At 42.8% G+C, this 24,613-nt stretch overlaps 1 protein-coding gene across 1 annotated transcript in view; it reads left to right on the forward strand.

Moving 5' to 3' along the window:
- The first annotated feature begins 2,294 nt into the window (after window positions 1-2,294).
- Window positions 2,295-24,613, forward strand: part of plcl1 (phospholipase C like 1) — a 133,267-nt gene continuing 110,948 nt past the window's right edge. Inside the window, exon 1 of the mRNA XM_050048752.1 lies at window positions 2,295-3,395. Coding sequence (XP_049904709.1) covers window positions 3,210-3,395 — 186 coding nt within the window. The 5' untranslated portion in view covers window positions 2,295-3,209. The remainder of the gene's footprint in view (window positions 3,396-24,613) is intronic.

The raw sequence follows: 24,613 nt of genomic DNA on the forward strand, positions 1-24,613 counted from the left end.
AGTGATTAATAATATATCACACTTTTATTACAGGGCCTACCAATCTTTACCGGTCCGCCTGTCACTCTGAACCAACTGGACAATAAGGAGAGGTCAGAGGTCAGGTGTGCGCCTCAGACATCTGAATCCACAAGAAAGCCTCACAACAAATAAGAAGAATTTGGCTTTGTGTATTTCTTTAAAGCCACATGTCCTTGAAAACTAGAAGCTTTCTGTGACTCTGAACATGAACGCATTTTGAAGATTTGTTGTTAAATGTAGTTTACAGTTGGAGAAGGAGCCAACAGTGTTCCTAACAAGATGGCTGCATGGCCGCTCCTCCCAAACATGACACCGCTCTGCAGTTGCCTTTGGACAACACCTCACATTCCCACCAACACACCAGTCCTTATTCGCTGTAAAGCACAGACCTCCCCTCCTCCCCTCCTTCTCTCCCAGAGTCCTCTGCTCTGTCAGATAGACATATGGAAAAACTCACCTGGTTGATGCTGTTTTCCAGGATTTAGCCAAGTTTCGGTGAATCAAAGGATCTTACAGTTCCTGATATCCCGTTGGAAGCTGATGCAGCATGGAGGCCGTCCAGTTTCCAGCACCTGTGCAATGGTTCAGGCCGCTTGTTCAGCTGGTAACCATCTTGTCCTTCTTTTCCTCGATGTTTACTGATGTGTAATTTGAAAACCTCGACCCTGGCTAACTAGCAGCTAGTTCGCCAGGGTCAAGGTTCAGCAGCTAGCAATGCCAACCACAAAAAGCAGCACCAACACTTGCAAAATAGGCATAAGAGCCTAAATTTAGCACAATTTAGCAGAGCTGACGAGAGAGGCGACTGGGAGCGTGCATGCATATGTCATATGTATCAGTTTTTTATGCACTCTGGCACCTTATTTACACTTAAGTACAAGAAAATTAAATTGATACAACTGAAAATTACCAGACAAATGCACAAAATGTAGGAAAACAGACGAACCTTGTTTCACTGTATTTGGCACTGTAGAAAGTTGGGCTGCCCAGCTATCCAGAGAAACATAACCATAGTAAAAATGAACAAGTATTTATAGACCTCAGCTTTACACCAAAAAATGTGTTGTACTTTATGGAGAAGCACTCACAGACGGAGCACTTCTCAGTGGATGAGACAGATGTTAGAATGGATAATTTACATATTACAGTGTCGTCAACATACATTTGAGAATATATGAGTCTCTTTTTTCCTGTGGACAGTTTCTGAGCTTGTTTATTTTTTCTTGTCTTACAAATACTGGTTACATTTTGTATTTAATATATTTAATATACTTCATTTTTTTTTATCAGTTACCATTTATTAACATAGAAGAAGCTTTTTTGTTAGTTTGTGGTTTTGTTTTTTGGACCCCTTTTTGCTCTCTTTCTTGGTTCTGTATTAAGGCAGCAGTTTTATGTCACGTTATGTATCATATGAATCTAAAACGCTGTATATTACGGTAGGAAATTTAAATAAAAATATTGTGGACAAAAAAAGTACAAAAAAATCGCAGTGTAAATCAATTTACTTTTGTTGTGAATTAGAAAATGATTGGGGGCCACCGGGCACCCTAACGCAGGCCAGATTTGGCCCCTGGATGTAAGTTGAGTACCATACTGTATATTCTCTATGTTTTTAATGGTGTGTGTTATTTTAATTGTGTACAGATTTGCTGTAGCTTAAGACCCAGCCGACGTTGGTATGTGGGGCCCATGTGGATAGTAAATGGGCTGAAAAATGGACCCTATATGGGACTTTTCACAGGTTCTATTTTGGCCCCATGCCCATTGCCCATACGGGTGGGTTTGCCCAAACAGGCTCCACATGGGTCACTCTGGGGCCTCCTGAGTACTGAGTGGGTATGGGTTTGAAATGGGCATCTTATCTGAAGCCAACTTGGGTAAACCTATCCATGTGGGCAAATGCCATGGGGCCAGAAGGGAGCCTGTGGACAGTCCCATATAGGGCGCATTTTTCAGCCCATTTACAACCCACATGGGCCCCACATACAAAAGTTAGTCGGGGAGAAGCCAAACACAGATTTCCAACGTGAATCTGAATTTGTTTCTCATCATTTTTAAGACATAGTATTAAAAACAGAAACTCTGGTAAAATTAAAATCAAGCAGTATCCATTAGCTGCTCCTGTTCCCTGAGGTTTTTATTGTACCTGGGCTCTCCTCCAGTTCTCCCAGTGCTCCCAGAGCCTGGTACATTGTCTGTAAAAGCGATAAGGAGGCTCTGGACTCGACCCTGCACCAATCAGCGCCTCCAAATCTCCCAGCGGCGCGGCGCATTGGCTGCCCCGCGCGTCACTCCTGATCTCGGGCGGCATGTGGGAGGAGCCCGGTGGAAACATGACGGGAGGGGTGGCGGGTTAGAGGCGGTGCGACTGTCAATTGTGTTCCCTATTCTCGTCAAAAGTCGGCTGTTGTTGCCGTTGAGTCAAACCAAGACGGTCCTGGACGCTGTGTTTAGTCAGAGCAGTGCGCTCCACGCTGACACGTGAACGCGTCTTCTCTTTTCTCGCCGCAAACGGAAGCGCAACTTCGCTCCTTTTTTGCACTTTGACATCGCAGTGTTTTGGGGGAGAGGAGGAGGAGGAGTAGGGTTTCGTGTCGCCTCGGAGCCAAACGCTGGATTGTTGTCAAACATTTCTTCTCACCAACACCTCGTCTCGCTTTCACCGTTTCTCGTCACGCACTGAGGCTTTGTGCGTTTTTCTGGTGCACAGAAAGGGGGTGTCTTCACCGCCTCGAGGCAAAGCGGCAAGACTGGGCACGGTGAAGACTTGTTGCGCGCATCCGGGGAGCGCACCAGTCCAGTTTTCATCCAAGTCCATGTACAGTACCTGCGTGTGATGCTTTGATTTGAGCTGCGGGTCTGTGAGTGGAGCATGGACTGTGGAGATGAGCTCAGCCTGAAGTCAGCACGGCTCGCTGCTCTGTGACTATGACAATCTGCCCATAATTAACCAAACTGGACTGATTAGTTTGCTCCGGTGTGTGTGTGTGTGTGCGTGTGTGTGTGTGTGTGTGTGAGAGAGAGAGCTGCTACCGAGCGGCTGATGCTTCAGGAAAAAACATTTCTCCTTTAAATGGCATCCACGCGCAGCAGAGTCAAACTTTATTCGGGTCAGATCCGACGACTTGATTAATTTTCCTCCCCCGGTGTTTCAAATCGAGCCCTGCCTCTCTCTTCTCATCGACATGTCTGAGCGTGATGGATATGGAGACGGGCTGTGCAGCGACGGAGCGCAGGACTGCATCCCGCCGAGAGCGTCCCGCGGCCGGCGGAGCGGTGTCATCCTCCCCGGTGGAGGTGGCGGCCAGGACACCGACACCATCCTCCTGGATTCGGTGAAGGCGGCACCGCGCCGGAGCAGCATCATCAAGGTAAAGAAACCTCTCATGCTCTTTCCTGCAGCTGTGTTTGCTCCATTTACTTATAAACCAGGAGAATATGATGGAAACATCAAGAGCTGTTTGTGTCCGTTGGGTCCAAGATGGCCAGATACTGGTGTAACACAGCTCCTCAGGAGACAACGCGTTTATTGTGATGCTGTGAAATGTGTCAACAAGTGAATGATCTCTGTCAGTGGGTGAAATGATCAGTAGTAGTTTTGCTTTGCTTTGGTCTTTAATCTTCCTGCACGGCCACAGTCCACTCCTCAGCTGCGAGGCCACACTGAGGTTTGACGCGCGTCTGACAGCAGCCACCCGTCCGTCAGTAATCCCTCATTTCGCGTCCTTTTACGCGCGTCACATGTGCGTAATTTCAAATTCCTCAATCTCCGTCTTCGTCCTCTGACTGCGTTTCAAAGTAGCCATACCACATTCTCAGATGATAGGATAGCTGAGCGAGGTGACACACAACTTCTGACTTCTGTGTCACACTAAACTGCTGCTGTATACACTCACTGTAGCATGCAGCCGGAAGCTCCCTGAGGTTTAGTTTCCCCTCTAAGAATGAGCCTTTAACATATTTATAAGGATTAAATATGATGTAAGAAAGTCTGTATATGAACATTAGTTGTGTGGGATTATTAGAGACGCCTCACACTGTGGGTGAACTTCATCAGGGTGTTCATTTGTCTTAACAATATAAGTACCCATGCTCTGGGCTGGAGGAAGGGCTCAGATCCTTTACTTAAAGGTCCAGCGTGTTGCTGCGTCCAAATGTCCACCCTGTGGACTTGTGGACTGAGTCCTCTGACTTCTGTTGTACATACTGTGATGAGTTCACTGTCATCACGTAAAGTCTGTGAGGTTAGAGACCACAAGCTGCTGACAGGGGGCCATACACCTGCGCCCCCCAAATTCATTGTTTTCCACGTAGACGCGGCAGGCGCTCAGACTATTCAGATTATTTCTGGCCTACATGTTTTAAATTCTTTAGAGTTGTAACAGGCTACAGTTACTGTTGTACACAAACACACGTTTTGTTTTTTAGTTGGCTGTTGGGAAAAAGTGTTGCAGTGAATTGTCGGCAGGTAAATCAGTGAAGTCTGCACCCTAAGCAGACTCTGTGGAAGTCTGCAGAAAGTCCACTTTAGGCCCCTTGTGACCGGATGAATTATGGATTTGGAGCCCTAAGCCCAAGACTTCCCGGGAACACGCCTGCAAAGTCTGTGAGTTTGCAAGTGTGGTGAGGTCTGGACATTTGGATTCAAGATTTCAGAGGATTTAGTGGCGTCTAGTGGTGAGGAGTGCAGGTTGCAACCAGCTAAAACTTCTCCCGGTAAGAATTCCTTCAGCGTTCAGGAGGTTTTTACCAGGAGCTGAATTATCCACAGAGGTCTCCTCCTCTCCAAAACAACCTGACCTGGTGTTTTAAACCAGTAAAATACAGTAAAGCAGTTTCATGTTACAAATCAGTGTTTCTCCACTGTTTGACGTGTCTGAGGCGGGCTGTTCGACCACAACATGCTATTGTGTGTTCACCCTTTTTCTCTGATAACTTGATGTGTGCTCACCTTGTTTCTGATCCACATGTTCAGGAGGTTTTTACCTGGAGCTGAATTATCCACAGACGTCTCTTCCTCTCTAAAACAAACAGATCAGGTGATTAAAAGCAGTAAAACTAAAAGAACCCTAACTGACCGCAGAGATGCTCCGTCTTTAGGGAGCAGCAGAACATTACATATTGTATATTTACTACTGATGCATCAGTGTGTTAGCAGCATTTGTAGCTGGACAAGGTGGAGCTAGATTTAATTACTTAATATACTGTTAGATATTTAAATTCCCAGTTTAAAAGTTGGGCCCCTTCAGAGGGTCACCAGATCAATCTGAGGAGTCATGAGATGATTGATTAATTTATGGAGCAGAAAAGAAGAAGAACAGCAAATATTTATATTCAGATTTTGCTGTTCTTTGTGAAATAATGGAGCATTTTACCTCTACGAGCCTCAGACGGTTGTTTTAATGACAAACTGGTACTTGTAACACTTGGTAACAGTGCGCACAACTCAAAATCTCAAGATAATGTCGGGTGCACAGTTGTGATAAAGACTAAACAAACAAAACAACGGCACTCACTGATCCATCTTCTTTTGTATTTTAATTGTGGACAGAAAAAAAACGTGTTTCAGCGTGAAGCCATCATCAGCGTTCATTCAGTGAGTGCCGTTGTTTTGTTGTTTGGTTGTTTAAATGACGCCATCCGAGGAATTCAGAGGCGAAACATCTCTCATGGTCATCATAAAGTTGTCCCCAAATACACGCAGCTTTCTTTATAAGGGGGGCACGAGCCAAAAAGGGCAGGAAACCACAAGTTTATGAGCTCATCACATGTTGTTTTTAGGTCATAAAATATCTGCTGCTGACAAATAAATGTAGTGGAGTAAGAAATACAGTAATTCCCTCCAAACGTGGACATATGAAGTAGCAGAGAACAGTGTAGCACTTGAGTAAATGTACTTAATTACTTTCCACCACTGCTGCAAAGACCCCTCACCTACTGACCTACTGGCCGATGTCATGGTGATGTCATGCTTTTCCACCCTCACCTGTGCTCAGGTTGCAGGTCAGCGAGCCCCTTGAAGGCACCAAGCGTAGAAGTGAGGATCATGTTAGGGGATCATTATCTTTTAATTGTCCTACATCTCCGCTCCACCTCAGGTTCTGTGTCACCTGTGTCAGAAATCAGGCCGGAGGAGGACGTTATAGGATGGACTCTTTATGACCTTCTCACATGTGATGCTGACATCACGCTCCGTATGTCATGTCAGCGGTAAAGTCGCAGAGGAGGCGGCGATTTCTGCCAGCCTCTGGTCCGTACTGTATCGGAGCGCCGTAAGACAGAACAGCGAGCCCCATCTGGAAGATCCAGCTGAACAGAGAGTCCTTTGACTGCTGCTGGGGAGGAAGTGGATGAAAGGATGGACAGATGAGAGGAGTGATGTCAGTGACAGGCGCGATCAGCTGTGACAGACAGCTGAGATGGGTATCAATACCTCTCAGAGACCTCTCAGAGACCTCCCAAATATGTCAGATTATTATTAACTGGTTAAGATTGACAGTCCTCAGTGAAATGCAACGATTAGTCAATAAACCAGCAGCTGTTGATAGTAGAATAATTGTTTCAGTCATTTTAAAGCAGAATATGTGAGGATATTCTGCCTGTTGATGGTTGTAAACTGAATATTTTGGGGGATTTGAGCTGCTGGTCGGATAAAATAAGCAATTTAAACAGATTATTTTGACATTTTTTTAATATTTTGCAGACAAACAATGTTTGATTTTTAAAAACTATGATTTTATTTAATTTTTTACTCACATACAGAATTAATTCAAATTGAAAACGAGAAAGAAAAGCCATGTAAAATGCTACTACATGTAAAAAAAGAACAACAAAATACTCAGCAGTGCTAAGGTTTGACACACAAATGGGCAGGTACATAAGCAGACAAAACAATTATTGATTTATTGAAAAAAAGGCAGATTAATTGATAAAGAAAGTAACCGTTCGCTGCAGCCCTAGTCAAACTGAAATTTTCTATACTCACCATAAGAGTATACATGTATAATATGATGTTAATTCACTACTGAAGAGACGTGATGATCACGAAAATTAGGTGGGAGAAAATTGGATATATGGATATATCGAACACGCCTGATGCACGCCTCTCTGTTGCTGAAACCTGCAGATGTCTTTATTTAAGTGGATTTTTTTGCTGGTACCAGTCTAAATAAAGGGAAAAGACGAGGTGAGCTCCCGCACGACTCACGTTACTACGACAACACACGCTCACATGTGTCCAAGACGCCCACACATACCATGTTACCGTCTGCACACACACACCCCTGTTTGTTCAGCTCACCCCATCAAAACACACACACACACATGCAAGCAATTAAGTCCTTGTTCTGTCTGCAAGCTCTGAAGCTGTTGCATGGATGCAGTAATTACATCCTCAGCTCAAGAGCCTGTGTGTAGGTAATGATGATGATGATGATGATCATCATCATCATCCTCATCATCATCAGTAGCAGCAGTGAGACTCTCGGCCTGTTTTTATTCTTTGTTATTGATGTTTACGTGGAGTGAAATATGTTAACTAACTATTCCAGATGTTTCGAGCATCATTTCCTGACATATTTGATCTTTGGAAACTTTGAGATCTTCACATCTTCATATAGTTTAACTGATGAACGTATAGTTTCTGTACCTGCACACACACATTCCTGTCGTATTTGAAGCAGAAGTTTGCGAAAATAGAGAGAGAAGATTGGTTTAGCTCAGATCTGATGGGTCATAGATGTGAAATCCTCGCGTTTCTAAAGTTGGTGACAGAGCTGCAACGATCGATCGATCAGTCCATTGGCAGAAAATGTACCTGCAATTAATAGTTTCATAATTGATTGTCATTTTTTCAAGCAAACATTTTCTGTTTCCAGCTTCTATAATGTGATACTTTGCTGCATTTTTAGAGAGTTTAATAGACAGAACAAGCAAATTGAAGATGTAACTGTGGCATCTGAGAAACTTTGGACGTCATTTATATCTCCGCCAGCTGTAAGCATGAAGGAGATTATGCATTTGGTGATGTGTGTTCGAGCATGTGTTTCTGTCTCACAAACTACTGGACCAGTCAGCCTCATATTGTGTGTGCACATTTATGACCATATGCTCAATGACCTCATGGCTGTTGTGATTCACAATCATTGGAAAACCTGTTTTATTGATGTTTTATACGTCACTGACAGCTGACTCCTCTCAACTGGCCGGCAAAGGCTGCGAGTTTTCTGGACATCGTCTCTGCTACAAACACCAAGCCTTAGTGCCACATTTTGGCCTTCACTGTGGCTCAGAAACTGACATCCATCGAAAAGTTTGGGCTCATTTTGAACCAAAGCGTTTGCAAATTATTCCATATTCTTAATATGTTATGATTAGGGTTGCAGTGATACACCATATACTGTGATATAGAAGTTGATGGTTATCATATCGTGTACATTTGCTAATCTAACATACTGAATAAAAATGCAACTGGACAGAGAATCTTTCCTTTATTCAAGTTATTTTCTAAGGGGTTTTACACAAACTTCCATTAACAAAATGGTTTCAGGTTACAATTATAGTAATAAAACATTTGCACAACCAACAAGAACCCTTCTGTTTTTATCCCTTTAAGGCTCATTCTGACTGATAATGATAAATTCTGTAATACCAAAACGCTGACACAGTTATCGTACCATGAAAATCTTCTACTGTTGCAACCCTAGCTATGCTCCACTAAATTTAGGCACATGATGAGATGAATTAGTCCCTGTTTTTGTTAGTTTCTCGCCATCTCCTCGCCAAGGCGGCTGGTTGGGACAATCCTATCAGACGCAGCTCTCAGCAGTCTGCCTGTGACCTGGTTTTGTTCCCAGACAGCACCTTACCACACTGTAGGAGCGTTTTATAAGTGGAGCGTTTTGTCTGAGGATTTTTGATTTGCTCATTTTTCCTTGACATTGGTGCTTCTACCTGAAGTAAGTAAGTGAGCAGGCAGTTAAATCTTTTTTTTCCAAGAGTATGTATGTATAATGTGATGTTAATTCCACTACAGAAGAGACTTGATGATCACTAACATTAGGTGGGGACAAAAGTGGATATACTGATATCGGTTATTGGCCAAATATGTTGTTACAAATCAGGAAAAAATCCAATATCTTGCATCTCTAGATCGAAGATTAGTGGTATTCGCATCCCGTAAGATTCTAAAGCCAAACAAACCAAATATGTGTTTGTTGTTGAAGGAAAAACAATCATGGCGTGGTGTTGTATCAACATAGTGCTTTTATTTTGAAAGAGACTGTATGCAAACTGTACATTTCCTGTGAAAACAGAAGTGTATTTTGAAAACAGACAATGCATGTAACAGGAAGTTGACACGGCGTCCCAGAACGTCAACAACCAACACACACAGGGTAACTTGCACGTCAGATGTGGACGTGGAAAGTCCATGACCAAACGTGGACATGTGACTTTTTTAGTTTCAGTATTTTCTTAACATTAAATGGACTAAATGACGAATCTATTAATGGGAAAAAGAATCTGCAGATTGTTGAATATGGACTGAGAAAATGTTCCTGCTTTTAAAGTTGAATAATCATTTTAAAACTTTTTGGACTGTCTGAAAAACACTTTGTTACAGAGCTGAAGGAGTTTTTGGCATCTGTATTGTACAGCTGACAGTGTAGAACGACACAGACAGGAAATGAGAGCAAGATGATATGACATGCAACAAAGGTCGAATTTAACTGGTTATTTGGTGCTGGCCCCGACCATTCAGCCCTCAGAGTGCTCTTGTCATAAAAAGAGCTGCCACATTATCACACATCTTGTGTCATTTTGAATCAAAGAACCAGATTTTTTCAGCGTTGTTCATCTCTTGTACTGATGATTCATCTGGGAGAGTCTCACGTCCACCCAACCCTTGAAAAAGCTCCAACGGCCGGTCACCTCCTGACCCTCGGTGCCAGAAATAACTCTTCCTTCGTCTCCAGTTTAATAAGAAAATAATTCTATGTGCTTGGCTGGCTTTAGAGAAGAGCCTGCTGGTACTCCTTAAGTCGGGTAAAGCAAAACAGAATGGGATGAATTATCATGACTTCAACACTATCGTTTTCTCTGCAGCTAATGCAAATTAAGTTGTGAAATTGGTTGAAACCTAGAGTATCTTTTAATAGAGTACAGCAGTGAGACTAAGGCATTTCTTCCATTTGAATGTAATAGCATTTCACGCAAAACTAAATTAAAAATCTGTCGCTGTTTGAGGATCCCTCCCCCACCGTCCAGGCTCGTTTTCACTCATTCATGCATTGTTATTCCAGTCACCCGGAGCTGCTGTCAGAGCGCCGCTCCATCACGTTTAAAGAGTGAGTTAAAGGGACGTTAATCTCAATCAAGTTAAACACATTAGTGCTCAGGCTGGTTTATTAATTTTCCCCCAGTAAACCACAAACGATTAGCTTACAGCATTACTGTGTAACGGGCCAGAAGGCAAACACGAAGCTCGGCGGCAGACACGCCAGTCAGTCAGGCCTGGGAGGGGAGAGCGGCGCGGGATTAACAGTCGAATGACAACACACACACACACACACACAAACACACACATGGACAGACACAGGTTTTCCAGGATGAGGCTCAGGGGGAGGCATGGTTGGGCGTCTCTCTGACAGGCCGGTGTGCAGCCTGACTGCTCGCTGTTGGAGCGCTGAAGGACACTGTCTCTCCTGTGCTGCTGCGTTTGGAGAGCAGAGGCCTTGATGTCTCGCAGTTTGACTGCCAGACTGTGTTTAGTATTTCTGCAGGGTTTCAGGTGGTCACTGGATTTCCTGACTGTTAAAGATTTCTGAGAATTGAAGTGGGAATAGATGCATTATGTTGGATCATTGAAATCCGTCTCATCAGTCACTTCACAGGACTCTTTGTTGCAGTGTGGACATCAGTGGACGAGGAGGACGCAGAGGTCTTACTCACATTTTAACTTTTATGATTACATTCATTTTGCACACCTGTATGCATCCATGCATGTGCTTAAAAGAGCATCCAAAGTTGTGTCCAAAATCGCCCTCTCATTCATTCATTCACTTCTTCCATAACAGACACTGGAGTTTACTCAGCAGTGAAATTTCAGACACTTATTAATTATCATTTATATGTCATCCCTGAAAGGTGTAGTGTCATACGATATGTTTGAATCATGGGTTTGAAAGCAGAATTGAACAAAGAAAAGTCCACAGCATGTTCACAACATTTTAATGCCTCAGTGTCGGTGACTGCTGTGGCTGGAGACATAATGTTTTGGGTTGTCCGTCTGTCCGATTATTTTGAATGCGATATTTCAAGAGCACCTTGAGGGAATTTCTTCAAATTTGGCACAAACGTCCGAGGATGAACTGATTTGAATTTTGTGGTTGAAGGACAAATGAATGAATGTGTGGGAAACCCTGAATTCATATTAAGTGCATCACATTATGTTCAAATCGTACAATTAATCCCTTAATTCAGTTCAGAATTTTGTCGCCAATTCATGTAGCTACACCTGAGATATGTGATATGTGAGCGAAAAAACTTTAACGTGTTGGTGGTGCAAAATGAAAAATCAGAGGATTACTAAAACCTCCAGGATTTATCGTGGGGATGCACGATAATATTGGCGCGTCATCGGTATTGGTCGATATGACAAACCAATTGCTTTCATTTTTTTTATTGACAAAGTAAACATGTAGAAGACATCAGGTAAGTGATACAGCACAGGTACCAACATAACATATCTGAAATAAATAAAAGTATGAAGAAAATAAATGAAAAAATTAAAACAGATAAACAGACGATAAAATAAATACATGTAACCCTTTCACCCGCCCTTTTCATTTTGTACTGTGTTAACTACCACCAGAGCAACAAAGAAGAAGAGATAACTCTGTAAATGACGATGAAACGTCCATTAGCCAAAGATAACATGAGAAATGCTTATGATACAGTTACTAACTTTATGATGCAGAAGGACTTATCTTAGCGAAAGGAGGACACATATAAAAATAAAGAACAAAAAGGTGAAGTCAGTCCGAGGATTTGCGGGAGAAAGTTGCATGATTTTCTATAATATATGTTTATATTTTTGTTGAGACATGTCAGTTAGAAGACGGCCAACTGATTTCAGCCGTATTATAAAACAGGCTGGTGATCTCCTTATAACTCATCATGAGCTGAGGAACAGCCTAGCAGACCATAAAAGTTTAAAAAATGAAAGTGCACAGACGTGCCTGCGCTCCATGATGGAAAGTCATGGAAAAGTCATGGAATTTGATATGAGGGCCACAGTGGGAGCCCTGCTTATGTTCGATAGGAGTTTATTTCTGTCCCCTCTCAGTCAGGGTGCCATGTGGCTCTCTTATCCTGCTCTGCCTCCGTCTCCTCTCCCATCTGCACTCCTCGCTCTGTGTCTCCAACTCTGCATTGTCTTTTCTTTTGTCTTTTCCAATCCCTGTTTTTCCTCCAGTCTTTCACTCGGTACCTCTTTGATGTTTCCCGTTGTTCTTCTCTGCGTTATTGTTCTCACTTTGTTGCATTCGCTCTAATTCTCCGTGCCGCTCCTCCTGCTGTGCCGAGAAGCGAACAATGATTTGTTTACAACGTGCTCCTGGAAACCGGTCAAGAGAAATGACAATGTATCGTGTGTGTGCATGCAAAGCAATTAGGGCCACTGAGGGCCCTCTGTCTTCCAGTATCATTCTGCAACTGGTGCCACATCTCTCCGGGAACACACACCACCTCATCACAGCTGCTGGTCAGGAGTTTAATGTGTGTGACTGCAACAGAGACAGAGCACATGTGGCTCTGAAACACCTCACAATGTTACACAAGTCGTTACAAAAACAGCACAAAGTGGAGCCTCAAAGCAAATCGACAACATTCCTTTGGAGGTTATGTCTTTACTGTGCATCAGCTGTAAGGTTTCCTGCTCCCTCCTCTTCAGCACGTCAGACGTGCATCTAAAAAAGTAAATTTGTTGGAAACTTTACATGTCAAATCAAAACTACATATTATATTGGAGAGAAGTCAGACATCTCCAACACTCTGCAACTCACACCAAAACTCTCTAGACTGATAAATAACTCTACAGGTGAGAGGGAAACTATGTACCTTTGGTTTTAGAGTGAACTGTCCCTTTAAGAATGAGACCTGTATTTCTTATCTTACTGTATGCACACACACATCCCACAGGACTTAAAAGCAGTGAATTATTATTCCACTGTCCCTCAAACAATCAAAACAAAAAATGTTCCAATAGAAAAAAAACTTTCATCTGATTCAACAAGTCAAATAAACCAACTTAAAGTGCTGGTTAGTGAAGTTTAGTTGGTCTTAAATGGCACCAAATGAAACTGTAATCAGTCTGAGTAAATGTCTATAAAAGATAAATTATTACAAACAAAATGATATTACACATAAAAAATATTTAATAACAGGATGAGACACATATGACATTTTCATTGCAGAACAAGAAGGTGAAACAACTTCATCATGCATGATTAGAGCACCTAGTTTTGAGGATGCTGAAGGTTACGGGCTTCATCTTCAAATCATAAAGCCACAGACAAACATCCAGCTGTCCTCGTCAGATCATTTAAAGTGTAGCTACGGTAATAAGGAGTTTGCTGCCAAGTAGGAAAACCAACCTTTCTGTGCCTTTGTTGGTGTTTTAAGCTGCTTATCATGTTTCATTAAAGGGCTGAAAAGAATTCACTGAATGAAACCTGCAAAGTGTGTGCGTGTGTGTGTGTGTTGCTCTCTGCACACTCTTTGTTAGACACTGTTAAGGCCAAAACACAGCGGCGTCGTATGACGCGCGTCAAAACAGACGCCCCCATTATTCTGTATTTACAAACCCACACTGGTGACGCGTCAACGTGACGCCGCGGCACTTCTCGCTATTGTCCTATTTTCCAGCGTGAGCAACCTGATAAGCAAATCACAACGGTACCGTTGTTGTCTGGTTGTCGTGGTCATCCTGCGTTGTGTGTTTTTTTTCTCTTCCTGCGTCTTCTTCCTCGTCTTTTGTTCTAATTCGCGGTTGGCAACCAGCTAGTCACATTGCCGCCACCTGGCGGAGTGGAGTGCGCCGTCATGTGACGCCGCCGGTGTGTTTTGGACTTCATACACACACTAAAATAGACACAGATCCAGACAGCAGATGTGGATTTTTGAAGCTGATATATGTAGTTTTTCATCGAGCCGTGAGCGTCACATAGGTTTACATCACCAAAGGTTTAAGACTAGGGATGGATACCTTTCACATTTGAACCGATACGGTACCTGGGAATCGGTACCGGTACGCAACGGTACATGTTTTCTGTACTTTTTTTTGCATGTATGTGTGGTAATAAAGGATATTTCATTTAGAACTTTTTTTGGTCAAAACTAACATTTATTTCTCAATATCAAACAGGATAAAACAACATCTAACACTGTTTGTAACAAACATCTAACACTGTTTGTAACATAATATCAAAAGGTAGCCTATATAATTGACTATGCAGCAGTTCCTTTTATTGCACAAAATAAACCCACTCCTACTACCTCCTGTTCCTCCTCTTTCCCCTCTGGGAAAAATGTGTGTGGGGGAATGTACTCCTCTTTCCCCTCTGGGAAAAATGTGTGTGGGGGAATGTAACGTTAAAGTTAGAGAATACGAGGTCTCGAAGTCCCTAGGATGCATTCAGGTACCGAAATGCGGTACCATTTGATTTTACGTGAATCGATACTTGGGATTACTGGCCGAATTCGGTCGGTACCAATAAAAGTACCGAACTTGGTACCCATCCCTATTTAAGACAAAATCACTTGATGACACGGTGAGAGAGGAGAGGGAGAGACGCTGTGCTGCTGCCAGAGGAGCCGCTGACTGAGTTCCCTCTGAGCGCTAAGAGAAGTAAAACATTCAGGACGCCACAGTTTATTCCACACTACTGAAGCTGCTCCTCTTTCTGGAACCACCAAGGAGTCGGTGATTATTTCACTTTCAGCCATGCTTGTTGTTGCCGTGGGTAACAGTGTGAAGTCAATATGTCAACAAGCCGAAATACCGCAAGTATTATGATATTAATTTTTTATATTCATATTAAGAATTATGCTGGTATAACTGTAAATGAGATGATATGACTCACCCCTAACGATATCTGAAGAAGCTAATATCCTATATCTATATCATCCTGTCCAATTTAGCCAATTTATCGGACAATTTATCAGCGACACGGTGGTGCAGTGGTTAGCATTGTCGCCTCACAGCAAGAGGGTTCCTGGTTCGAGTCTGCATGTTCTCCCTGTGTCAGCGTGGGTTTCCTCCAGGTGCTCCAGCTTCCTCCCACAGTCCAAAGACATGCAGGTTAATTGGTGACTCTAAATTGTCCGTAGGTGTGAATGTGAGTGTGAATGGTTGTCTGTCTCTATGTGTCAGCCCTGTGATAGTCTGGTGACCTGTCCAGGGTGAACCCTGCCTCTCACCCAGTGTCAGCTGGGATAGGCTCCACCCCCTGTGACCCCAACAGGATGAGCGGTTACGGAAAATGAATGAAAATGAATGAACAGTTCTTGTGCACCCCATTCTGTATATATTGCATTAGGTCCATGTTGACCCGCAGACACACAATATTTTACCATCCAACAACATGCTAGATTTGAAAACTAGTGGCTTTAAAGTAATAAAAGGTAGTTCCTTGTAACTTAAACCAGTGATGTGATGTTTGTAACGTGAGAGGACTTTCTCCTGCAGAAAACTTGATGCCTCAGAGTTCAGCTTAAACACGAGACATTTCCAAACAGCCACGAGTGCAAAACAAGTGTTTTCTGGTTGATGGAAAGTGACATTACGTAATCATACGTGCCTCAGCTGAGCCTCGTGTGTGACACGTTTGCACAGAGTGATTAAGTGATTACACGTATCACCTGGCTTTTATGTGAAGAACCAATCGGAGCTCTGCAAGAAATCTTATCAGCATCTCATTATTTTATTTTGTGATTCTGTCTGCAGGACCTCACATGAGAGTGGAGGAAGAACTGTGGGGCAGATTTCTCTGACCTGCACAAGGAATTTGTGATACATTTCATTTCATGCAAACTTTGTTAATATAAGACTTTAACAGCAAATTGGATTTTGTTTTTAGCTTCTGAGCTAATAATGCTAAATAAGTCTTGCTTTTCTCTAAGTTCAGCTAAAACCCTAGGATGTCTCTTTTGTTCAGTCACCAGTGATGTCAGAGCGATTTTCTCATGTGTTGCCACAGTTTCTTTTGTCGTTGAAAGGAAGGTAAATGGTCTCAGAGATAGATCAGAAATGTTCCTTTGGCCTCAGAGCCTCTGAGTTGGCTTTTGTGTGTGTTTGATTGACAGCTCCTGGAGGGGCAGAAAGAAGAAACTGTGGTGGCGTACAAGCTGCGGGCAGAGGACATTTTATTATCAGCAGTGTGGAAGAATAGGAACCGCATTATTTAGCAGAGATTTTCACTGGTGGATGTTTGTTCGGAAGTTTATTCAGCGAGCTCAGATGCAACATAAGATGTGTGTCCATGCCTGGAGATAAGAGGACGTCGGTGATGAAGCTGATTTGGATTGTTGTTTAAATCTGTGTGGTGGGATCCTGTCTGGCTGCTGGTGTGACTGCACGACTTTATATTTAATGAACATTTCACATGTTTTTTAGATATATTTTCATATTTTTAATGGTAAATATCTATGACATATAATTCTTGACTTTTGACTTGTGTTTCGTTTTGCACCAAAATACAGAGACACATTTCCAGCCCAGTCTCCAGATGTAATGTTGGTGCTGTATATTTCTGCAAACCATGAATATGTTACATTTGTATGTTTCATATGTTCAAGAGTTTCTAAGGTGACGTAGTATAAGAGCTGACTTTGTCATTGGCAGGTAGGGGGGATGGTGGATGGCGTGACACGTAGGCGTGATGCTTGCCAAGCTGCAGATCACTGTTCGAGACCAACAAACAACAAAACTGGAGTCATTGCTGCACTTTCAGTGGCTTTTTAGCCACCAAACAGTTTGTTTTTAATCCTGTCACTGTTTTTGTGCCATGAAAAGTGGTTGCTTGTTACCGAGACGTCATTGCTTTTCCTGCCGCGATAGTGCCACGAAAAGTGATTGTTTTTCCTGCCAGAGTAGTGACATTAAAAATGTTGTTTTGTACAGACATTGCTGCTCTCCTATCAGGATTGTGCCATGAAGCGGTTGCTTTTTACCAAGAGATTGCTGTGTTTCCTGCAGGGGTAGTGCCATGAAAAGTGGTTGTTTCGTACAGAGACATCACTGCCTTCCTACAAGGATTGTGCCGTCAAAAACAGTTGCTTTTTACCAAGAGATTACTGCGTTTCTTGCAGGGGTAGTGCCACAAAAGGCGGATGTTTTTTTTACAGAGACATCACTGCGTTTCCTGCTAGGATTGTGCCCCCAAAACGTATTTTAAGCCAAAACATGATCTTTTTCGAACTATGCAATGTCGTTTTTGTGCCTAAACCTCACCACACGTTAACCACAGTGTTGCTGAAACATAAAGTTTCAAAATATTTGCTACATGATAACGTGCAAATGTAACGTATCCGCAGAAACGTACATTTTTTTCTGGTGATTGTTGTAAATGTGAAAACTTGCATTCAGCAGATGATAGAACAGTGATGTTGCTGCTGTATGATATGACAGACTTTATTCAGAGAGGTCCTTTATCAGGGAAGCTGCTAAATGTGTCATGGAAACCAAACAATTTGCATAAATATCACACAATGTTTTTTTCAAAAGAGGACGTGGTTCACAAAACAGTCCTGTGTGCTGCTGCAGAGAAATACTTGTAATCTTAATTGGACTTTAACAGTTTTACCAGATGACAAACATGAAGACTTGTAAGTATTTCTTTGAGGGTGTGTGTAGGAAATGAGTGTGAGAGACAGGAGAACAGAGAGAGAGACTCAGTGCATGTGGGAGAGTGTTGATGTCCGTCATTAGAGTTAATACGAATGATGTGGGATTTAAAGAGTGACCTTCACTCTGCGGGCGGCAAGGTTTCCAGTGCTGGAATTAAAACACCAGCACATAAAAGAGGATTTTCGATTTTGAATAACTGAAAACACAAACTAGTTTAAAAGCTGAGCGGCTGCCAGGGTGACTGTGACAAGGACGGTTATATCTACAAATCACTTCCTGTTTCAACTGCTCTACAGGCTGTCTTGCCTTTCTATCACTGTCGGTTCCTCTCTGAACGCGCTGGAAGACAAAGAAGAGGATGACATTTCATTTCTGGAAGCAGAGAGAGAGCATCTCCAGAGCAGACAGCTGAAGAGAGACGCCGAATGTGGTTCGACAGGTTGTAGGAAAGTGAAGCGCAGAGAGCTCGACGTGACGGGAGATACTGAAAAAGGAAGAGAAACGAGGAGAGTCATCCAGGCAGATGCAGTTTGCAGTGTGTGTGTGTGTGTGTGTGTGTGTGTGTCAGCTCAGCAGTGCGTGGTGTTAACCTCAGGGTGGATAGATCGGGGGAAAACTCTAGAGACTGCATGTCGGGTTGTTTTGCTGTTTTGGGCTTCAGCCTAGAGGGCAACACACACACACACACACACAGATCCTGGGTGATGTAACAGAGGCCGTTTTCACATCACAAATTGCTGGTTTGAAACCCACTCCTCACACCCCCACTGGTCTTCTTCTGTGGTACCTGTGTATGTGTCTTTCACCCACAGATTACAGGTGTTTATTAGTGAACCAGCAGCCATGTTAAAGCCACATCACAGCAGAAAGTATCAGTGAAATTTATCTGAATATCTCTTTGTAAAAAACCCATTTCCACCAGGCAGTGCAGGTCAGTCCATTTCAGTTCGTTGCACATTAGAACGATTATTTTTACGTCTTTCATTGTCAACAGTTGTAGCTGTACCAATAGTTCCCTCCATCCTGTACAGTTATTTTGTTACCCCTTCTCCGAGATACCCAGCACTCTGATCCGATACTAAAAGGTGGAGCTACACACACCACAGTCCGTTGATTGGTCAACAGAGAATTGACGTGCTTACTCACCAAGCACGGAATGCTACAAACTAGACTTGCACCGATTTATCAGCAGTGCTCGGAATTGGGTCGGTTTTCACGTGATCAGCCATCACAGTCAGTCTAAAATATGCCAATTTAAAACGCTGGTCAGATTTTTGCCGCGCCGCGTGATTGACATTGTGTAACATCAGCACAGCAAACACACGCACATGTGCAACTCACAGCCTGGGCGATGTGAGGAAGTGAAACATGGGCGGCTTCTCACCTTAATCATTCACGCACACATCAAAACAGAGAAGGAGAAAGGTGTTAAACTGAACTGCAGAGCTCTCACTGCTGCACTGTGCCGCTTGAAACTGAAGATGCGTGTGTCCACGTGCTTACTGGCGGGCGCGTCCTGAAGACCTGTGTGAATTTTCCACAGGAGGTATTTTTACTTTTTTGTCTATTCAAGAAATTACCTACAAATGCTATACACCAAGAATTACTACTTTATTTATCCATGTTTTTATTTATGTATGCCTTTTTTACTTTTTTATTTTAAAAATGTACCTGAAGTTATATTTGAGCAAAAAGGAAAATGTTTCTTAATGAAGTTATATTTGAGCAAAAAGGAAAATGTTTCTTAACCTGTGTCACTGTTTGTGTTTGTTTGTTAGAGATGATTATTGAAGAGCTGGTTGTATCTTGATTAAAGTGTTCTAACAAAGCAAAAAATATTGCAGTATCTTGTGTGCTGTAAAGTGGTTTGAAAAAAATGAAATCAGAATCGGCCATCCAACACTCTGGAAATTGGTATCGGCCCAAAAAATTGTAATCGGTGCAAGTCTAGTACAAACCTGCTATTTTTAAACATCCCATCGATTACAACACTCCAGTCTGTTCTTTTTTTGTTCTGAAAATGTGGGCGTGCAACCCTGGTCTTTGGACAGTCAACGAGGTGCAGACTTTACTTTGCATTGTTGATGAAGAGGAAACAACCTCACCTACACTTACTGCAGAGTCCTGTCCGCGGTGGAAACACAAAACCAGTCGAGGGTTTAGGTAGGCCTACATGTCTGTACGAGTTATGTACAGTCTCTAAAGGCTTTTGCACACCAAGGCCAATTTTTTTGTGTCTAAAAATCAATACGACCTCACCTTGTGCGAAACTTTTGTCCGTCGTTAAAGTTAAAGTCAGCACGTTCAAACTGGTTCTGGAAACACAAACCAACATGGTGTGGTGTTCTCACTGTACCCCAAATAGCCAGTGGAAAAGCCCTTATAGATTCTATTAAAATAAACTTTTGGTGCAAAGTTTGTGTGTGGGCGGGGCTGAGGGGAACATGAACCCCTATATGGACAACAGAAAAGTACAGAACAATCAAACAAGTGTTTTCCCTGATCCCACTGGAGAGAAACATGTTGTGTAGAATCATGTAGAGGCATTTTATCTCTCCTGTTTTATTTTGCCGGCCGGCAGTGCAGGAATGTCCCTAATGATGTTATCATGATGTGAAGTCCTGGACAACTGGTCTCAGACCAGCTCATGTCAGATGGACTGGTTTAAGGGGTTTTTTTAAGGAGAAAATGTTCATGTTACCACTATTTTTAAAGTGAATTCAGACTGAACATCGAGTTTAAAAGAAGTTAAAGCCTCTCCATGTTGTTATCTTTCTGCAGCAGAGCTTCATAATTTCACACTGTGTCCACTCCAACTGACTTGCAGGTTTATAATGCTAATGGGTGTGTCCTGATTTACCAGAAAGCCTAGTTATGTGTGTGTGTGTGTGTGTGTGTGTGTGTGTGTGTGTGTGTGTGTGTGTGTGTGTGTATGTGTGTGTTATGTACTTACAGTGTTTGTTGCTGTCATCTTTTACAATCAACAGACTTCAGGTAGCTTGTGTGTGTCTGTCAGTGTGTGTTTGTGTGTTTGAGAAGCCAGTGAGTCATGAACATGTACATGTGTGTTGAAAGTGTGTGTGTGTGTGTGTGTGTGTGTGTGTGTGTGTGTGTGTGTGTAGTGAGCAGGGCATGTTTCAGCTCTTTTAGAGAGCAGGAATGTTGTGCGGCTGCCAGACTCGGCTGCTGTGACTTCACTGGGACCAGCGGAGATCCCTGGCACCGCACACACCTGCTGCCATGGCAACCACATACAGGACCCATGACAAACTACCCCTCTAATCCCTCCCTCCTCCCTCCCGCTTCCTCACCCCAAAAACTGTGTGTATGTGTTTGAACATCTCTCTGAATCCTGTGGAAATTAGTCCCATGTGCTTGTGCTTGTGTGTGTGTGTGTGTGTGTGTGTGTGTGTGTGTGTGTGTGTACAGTGTAAATCCAGAGAACGTCCTTTATTCAGCTCTGTAATTAGTGTGTTTGTGTGTGTGTGATATTAATGAGTGTATTTGTTTTAATCACTCCTGGTTCTTAAAGCTGCATTCATCAAAAGGAATTGGCCACTTGGGGGCGGCACAAACAGCTGTAAACACAACATTAACATATCATCACCTTTTAAGTTTATTTATTTATTTTGTCAGGGATCATGTGCAGAAATCATTAAGGAGAGATGTATTGTTCCAGATTTTATCTACTCACTAATTCCCATCTGCAGTCAGAGCAAGCAGGAAGACACTAACACTGATACAGCTGATGAAATTACAAGTTTAAAATACGATGAATACTAAAATTCAATCCGAACATGCATACAAACGTTAACCATTACAATTACCACCATGTGAAATGTGTAAACAATTATTCCCACTTCAGTTTCCAGCAAACAGGTTGATTGTTAATGTGTTTGCAGACACCCAGCGGGTATTCAGAGTCGTGTTTCAGGCTACCTGGTGAATTTAATTCACTCTGCACCGACTCCTGAGGGAAATATCTTTTCTCTTAAGCAGCTAAGTGCTCCACTGTGCTCACCAGCTCACTGTGTCTGTGTGCAGTTTGCTGCTGAGCAGGTGGCGTCCTTCAAAAGGATTGAGGTACCGTAATACTGAGGCTGCAGTGAAGAGGCTGCTCTGCACTGCTGGAGATGTAGTGATAATAAGAGCACATCATTTCAGATTATTACATACTGAACAATACTTTGAACACAACACCTTTGTTTTTACTCCCATGTTTTGCAGATTAAAGATCTGAGACTTATTTTTTGCACTGAATAGATTTATGTTTTGGGAGCAAATGTGTCTCTTTCTCCGAGACAATCCATCCTCCTGACAGGTGTGGCTGATTAAACGGCATCATTACTGCACAGGTGTGTCTCAGGATGGTCACAATGAAAGGTCACTCTTAAATGTGCAGTTTAATCACACGACACAATGACACAGATGTCATGAGTGTCAGGGAGCGTGCCGTTGGTATGCTGAATGCAGGGATGTCCACCAGAGCTGTTGGCTGTGAACTTAATGTTCATGTCACCATCATGAGACCTCTCCAATGTCATTTGCGGAAATTTGGCAGCACATTTAACTTCAAGACATATCGTATAGATCCACAATATTAGGCTCTTTAATAGGCTGTAGGGCTGCAGCTGTTGATTCTGTTAGTAATCAAGTATTCTTGCGATTGTTCTGGTGATTAATCGAGTAATCGGATAAGAAATACTGCGTGTTTTCATTAAATTACTTTAGCGCAATTTAAGGGCAAGAGTAATATATAAAAGAGAAAATAAGAAAAGTCTCTGAAATGAGAGAAATGAGCAACAAATTTGTTTCCTTTAGTGAAAATTGCAGAACCGTGTGTCTGCAGCGTGCACAGCGACAGATCCGATGATGCTTCTGCTGCTTTCGCTGGCTCTAGGGCTGTTGCTCAAACTAAACATTGTGCTTCTGCATTTTCGTGTTGGCGAAGAGTATGGAGGCAGATCGAGGCAGAGACCTGGGGCCTCATTTTTAAAACTATGTGTAGGATCCCAGCGCCGGACAGTGCGAGCGTTTCACTGGCATTTGCGACTAAAAATAGGTGTGTGCGAACTGTAAAAAATATTTAGGGGCACATGTGCGCATAAAAAAAACAAACAGCCGAAGCAGCCTATATTTTTGTCAATAAAAAAATATGATAATCTAACCGCAAATGTTGGAGGAACTCCAGCCGCCTTCCCTCTTCCCTCTTCCCTGTGTGACACGGTTGTGGGCGGTTTTCCAAGCCACTGTAGGCACAATGAATATAAGTCCCACTGTCGGCTGGGTGGAAATAAGTCAAAGTGTGGCGGAGGAGACGGAGCGGGAAAAGGGTCGGACCTCCGGGGAAGCCTGCTCCGTTCTCCCCGCAGTTAGGGACCGTTCTCCACGGCCAGGCTGTTGGCTGGGTGGAAATAAGTCAAAGTGTGGCGGAGACGAGGGACCGGGAAAAGCAGCGGACCTCCGCGGAAGCCTGCTCCGTTCTCCCCCAGTTAGGGACCGTTCTCCGCGGCCAGGCTGTTGGCAGGGTGGAAATAAGTCAAAGTGTGGAGGAGACGAGGGACTGGGAAAAGCAGCGGACCTCCGGGGAAGCCTGCTCCGTTCTCCCCGCAGTTAGGGACCGTTCACCACGGTACCGCTGCTGGGCAGGGTGGAAATAAGTCCTGCAGAGTTTCAGAGGACCTGGAGAATGTTTTAGGATAGTAATAACATTATATAAGATAATCATATTGCAAAGATAATATATATAAGATAATAACATTAAAGACAAAATTAAATTGCAATACTTTTTCAAAACTTGATGAAAAAAGTTAGCGTCAAGCCCTGAATCCATGAACAAAAGCCAAACAATCAGGCTTCTACCTCACCACCTCCACCGCCGATTTCCCGTCTCCAAAATGTCTGTTAGCATGGGTTAAAGTTTCTCCCATCAAGTCTGTTTTCATACATCACAACTTTTGCGTATGAAGTGGTGTACGCCTCTCTCAGGGCTCTTTTTGTGCTTACACGGTGTTTATAAATGAGTCCCCGCCCCCTCAAACCTGCCAACCAAACTCAGATCGAACGGTAAAACAAGGTAGTGCTGATAAATTATGAACCGCTCTGTGACAATATTGCCTATTTCTCGTCGGAATAATTTTAGCTTACTGTTTTACTGTAATTTGAGACTGTTTGTTGCCAGCCGGCTGCCATATTGTTTCCTGTGGCTAAACGGACGAGTTCACATTACATGACCCACCAGTAGGAGGGTTTATTGGTGCAGTGTGGCGCAGTGCATTCAAGAAGTTGTCGGTTTTCTCTGGTTGTATATCATCAAAAGTATTTGTGTCTTTCTTTGGACGGCCCAGTTTTATGACAGGACAATCTTTCCAGCAGTAAAATACTTCTTTAAGTAAAGACATTTTTGACGTGTGAATAATTCCTCACTTTGCAAGTTAGAAACAAACATGAGCAAATTTCTTTCAGTTTACTTAAAAATAAACGTGCCATATTATTCTGACATATGTCTGGTCAAATCAAAGCAGTAAACTGGATTAAAATACACACATTAGCTCTTTATAATAAGGCTTCTAAGTTTTTCTTTTGGACTAATGACGCCCACGCTGTAACTATATCTGTTCTCTCTTTTTACCACATGTAATAACATTTTAAATTGAGACTCATATTGAGCAGAACAGGTGC

This window comes from Epinephelus moara, chromosome 7 (genome assembly GCF_006386435.1).
Source record: "Epinephelus moara isolate mb chromosome 7, YSFRI_EMoa_1.0, whole genome shotgun sequence".
Lineage (NCBI taxonomy): Eukaryota > Metazoa > Chordata > Actinopteri > Perciformes > Serranidae > Epinephelus > Epinephelus moara.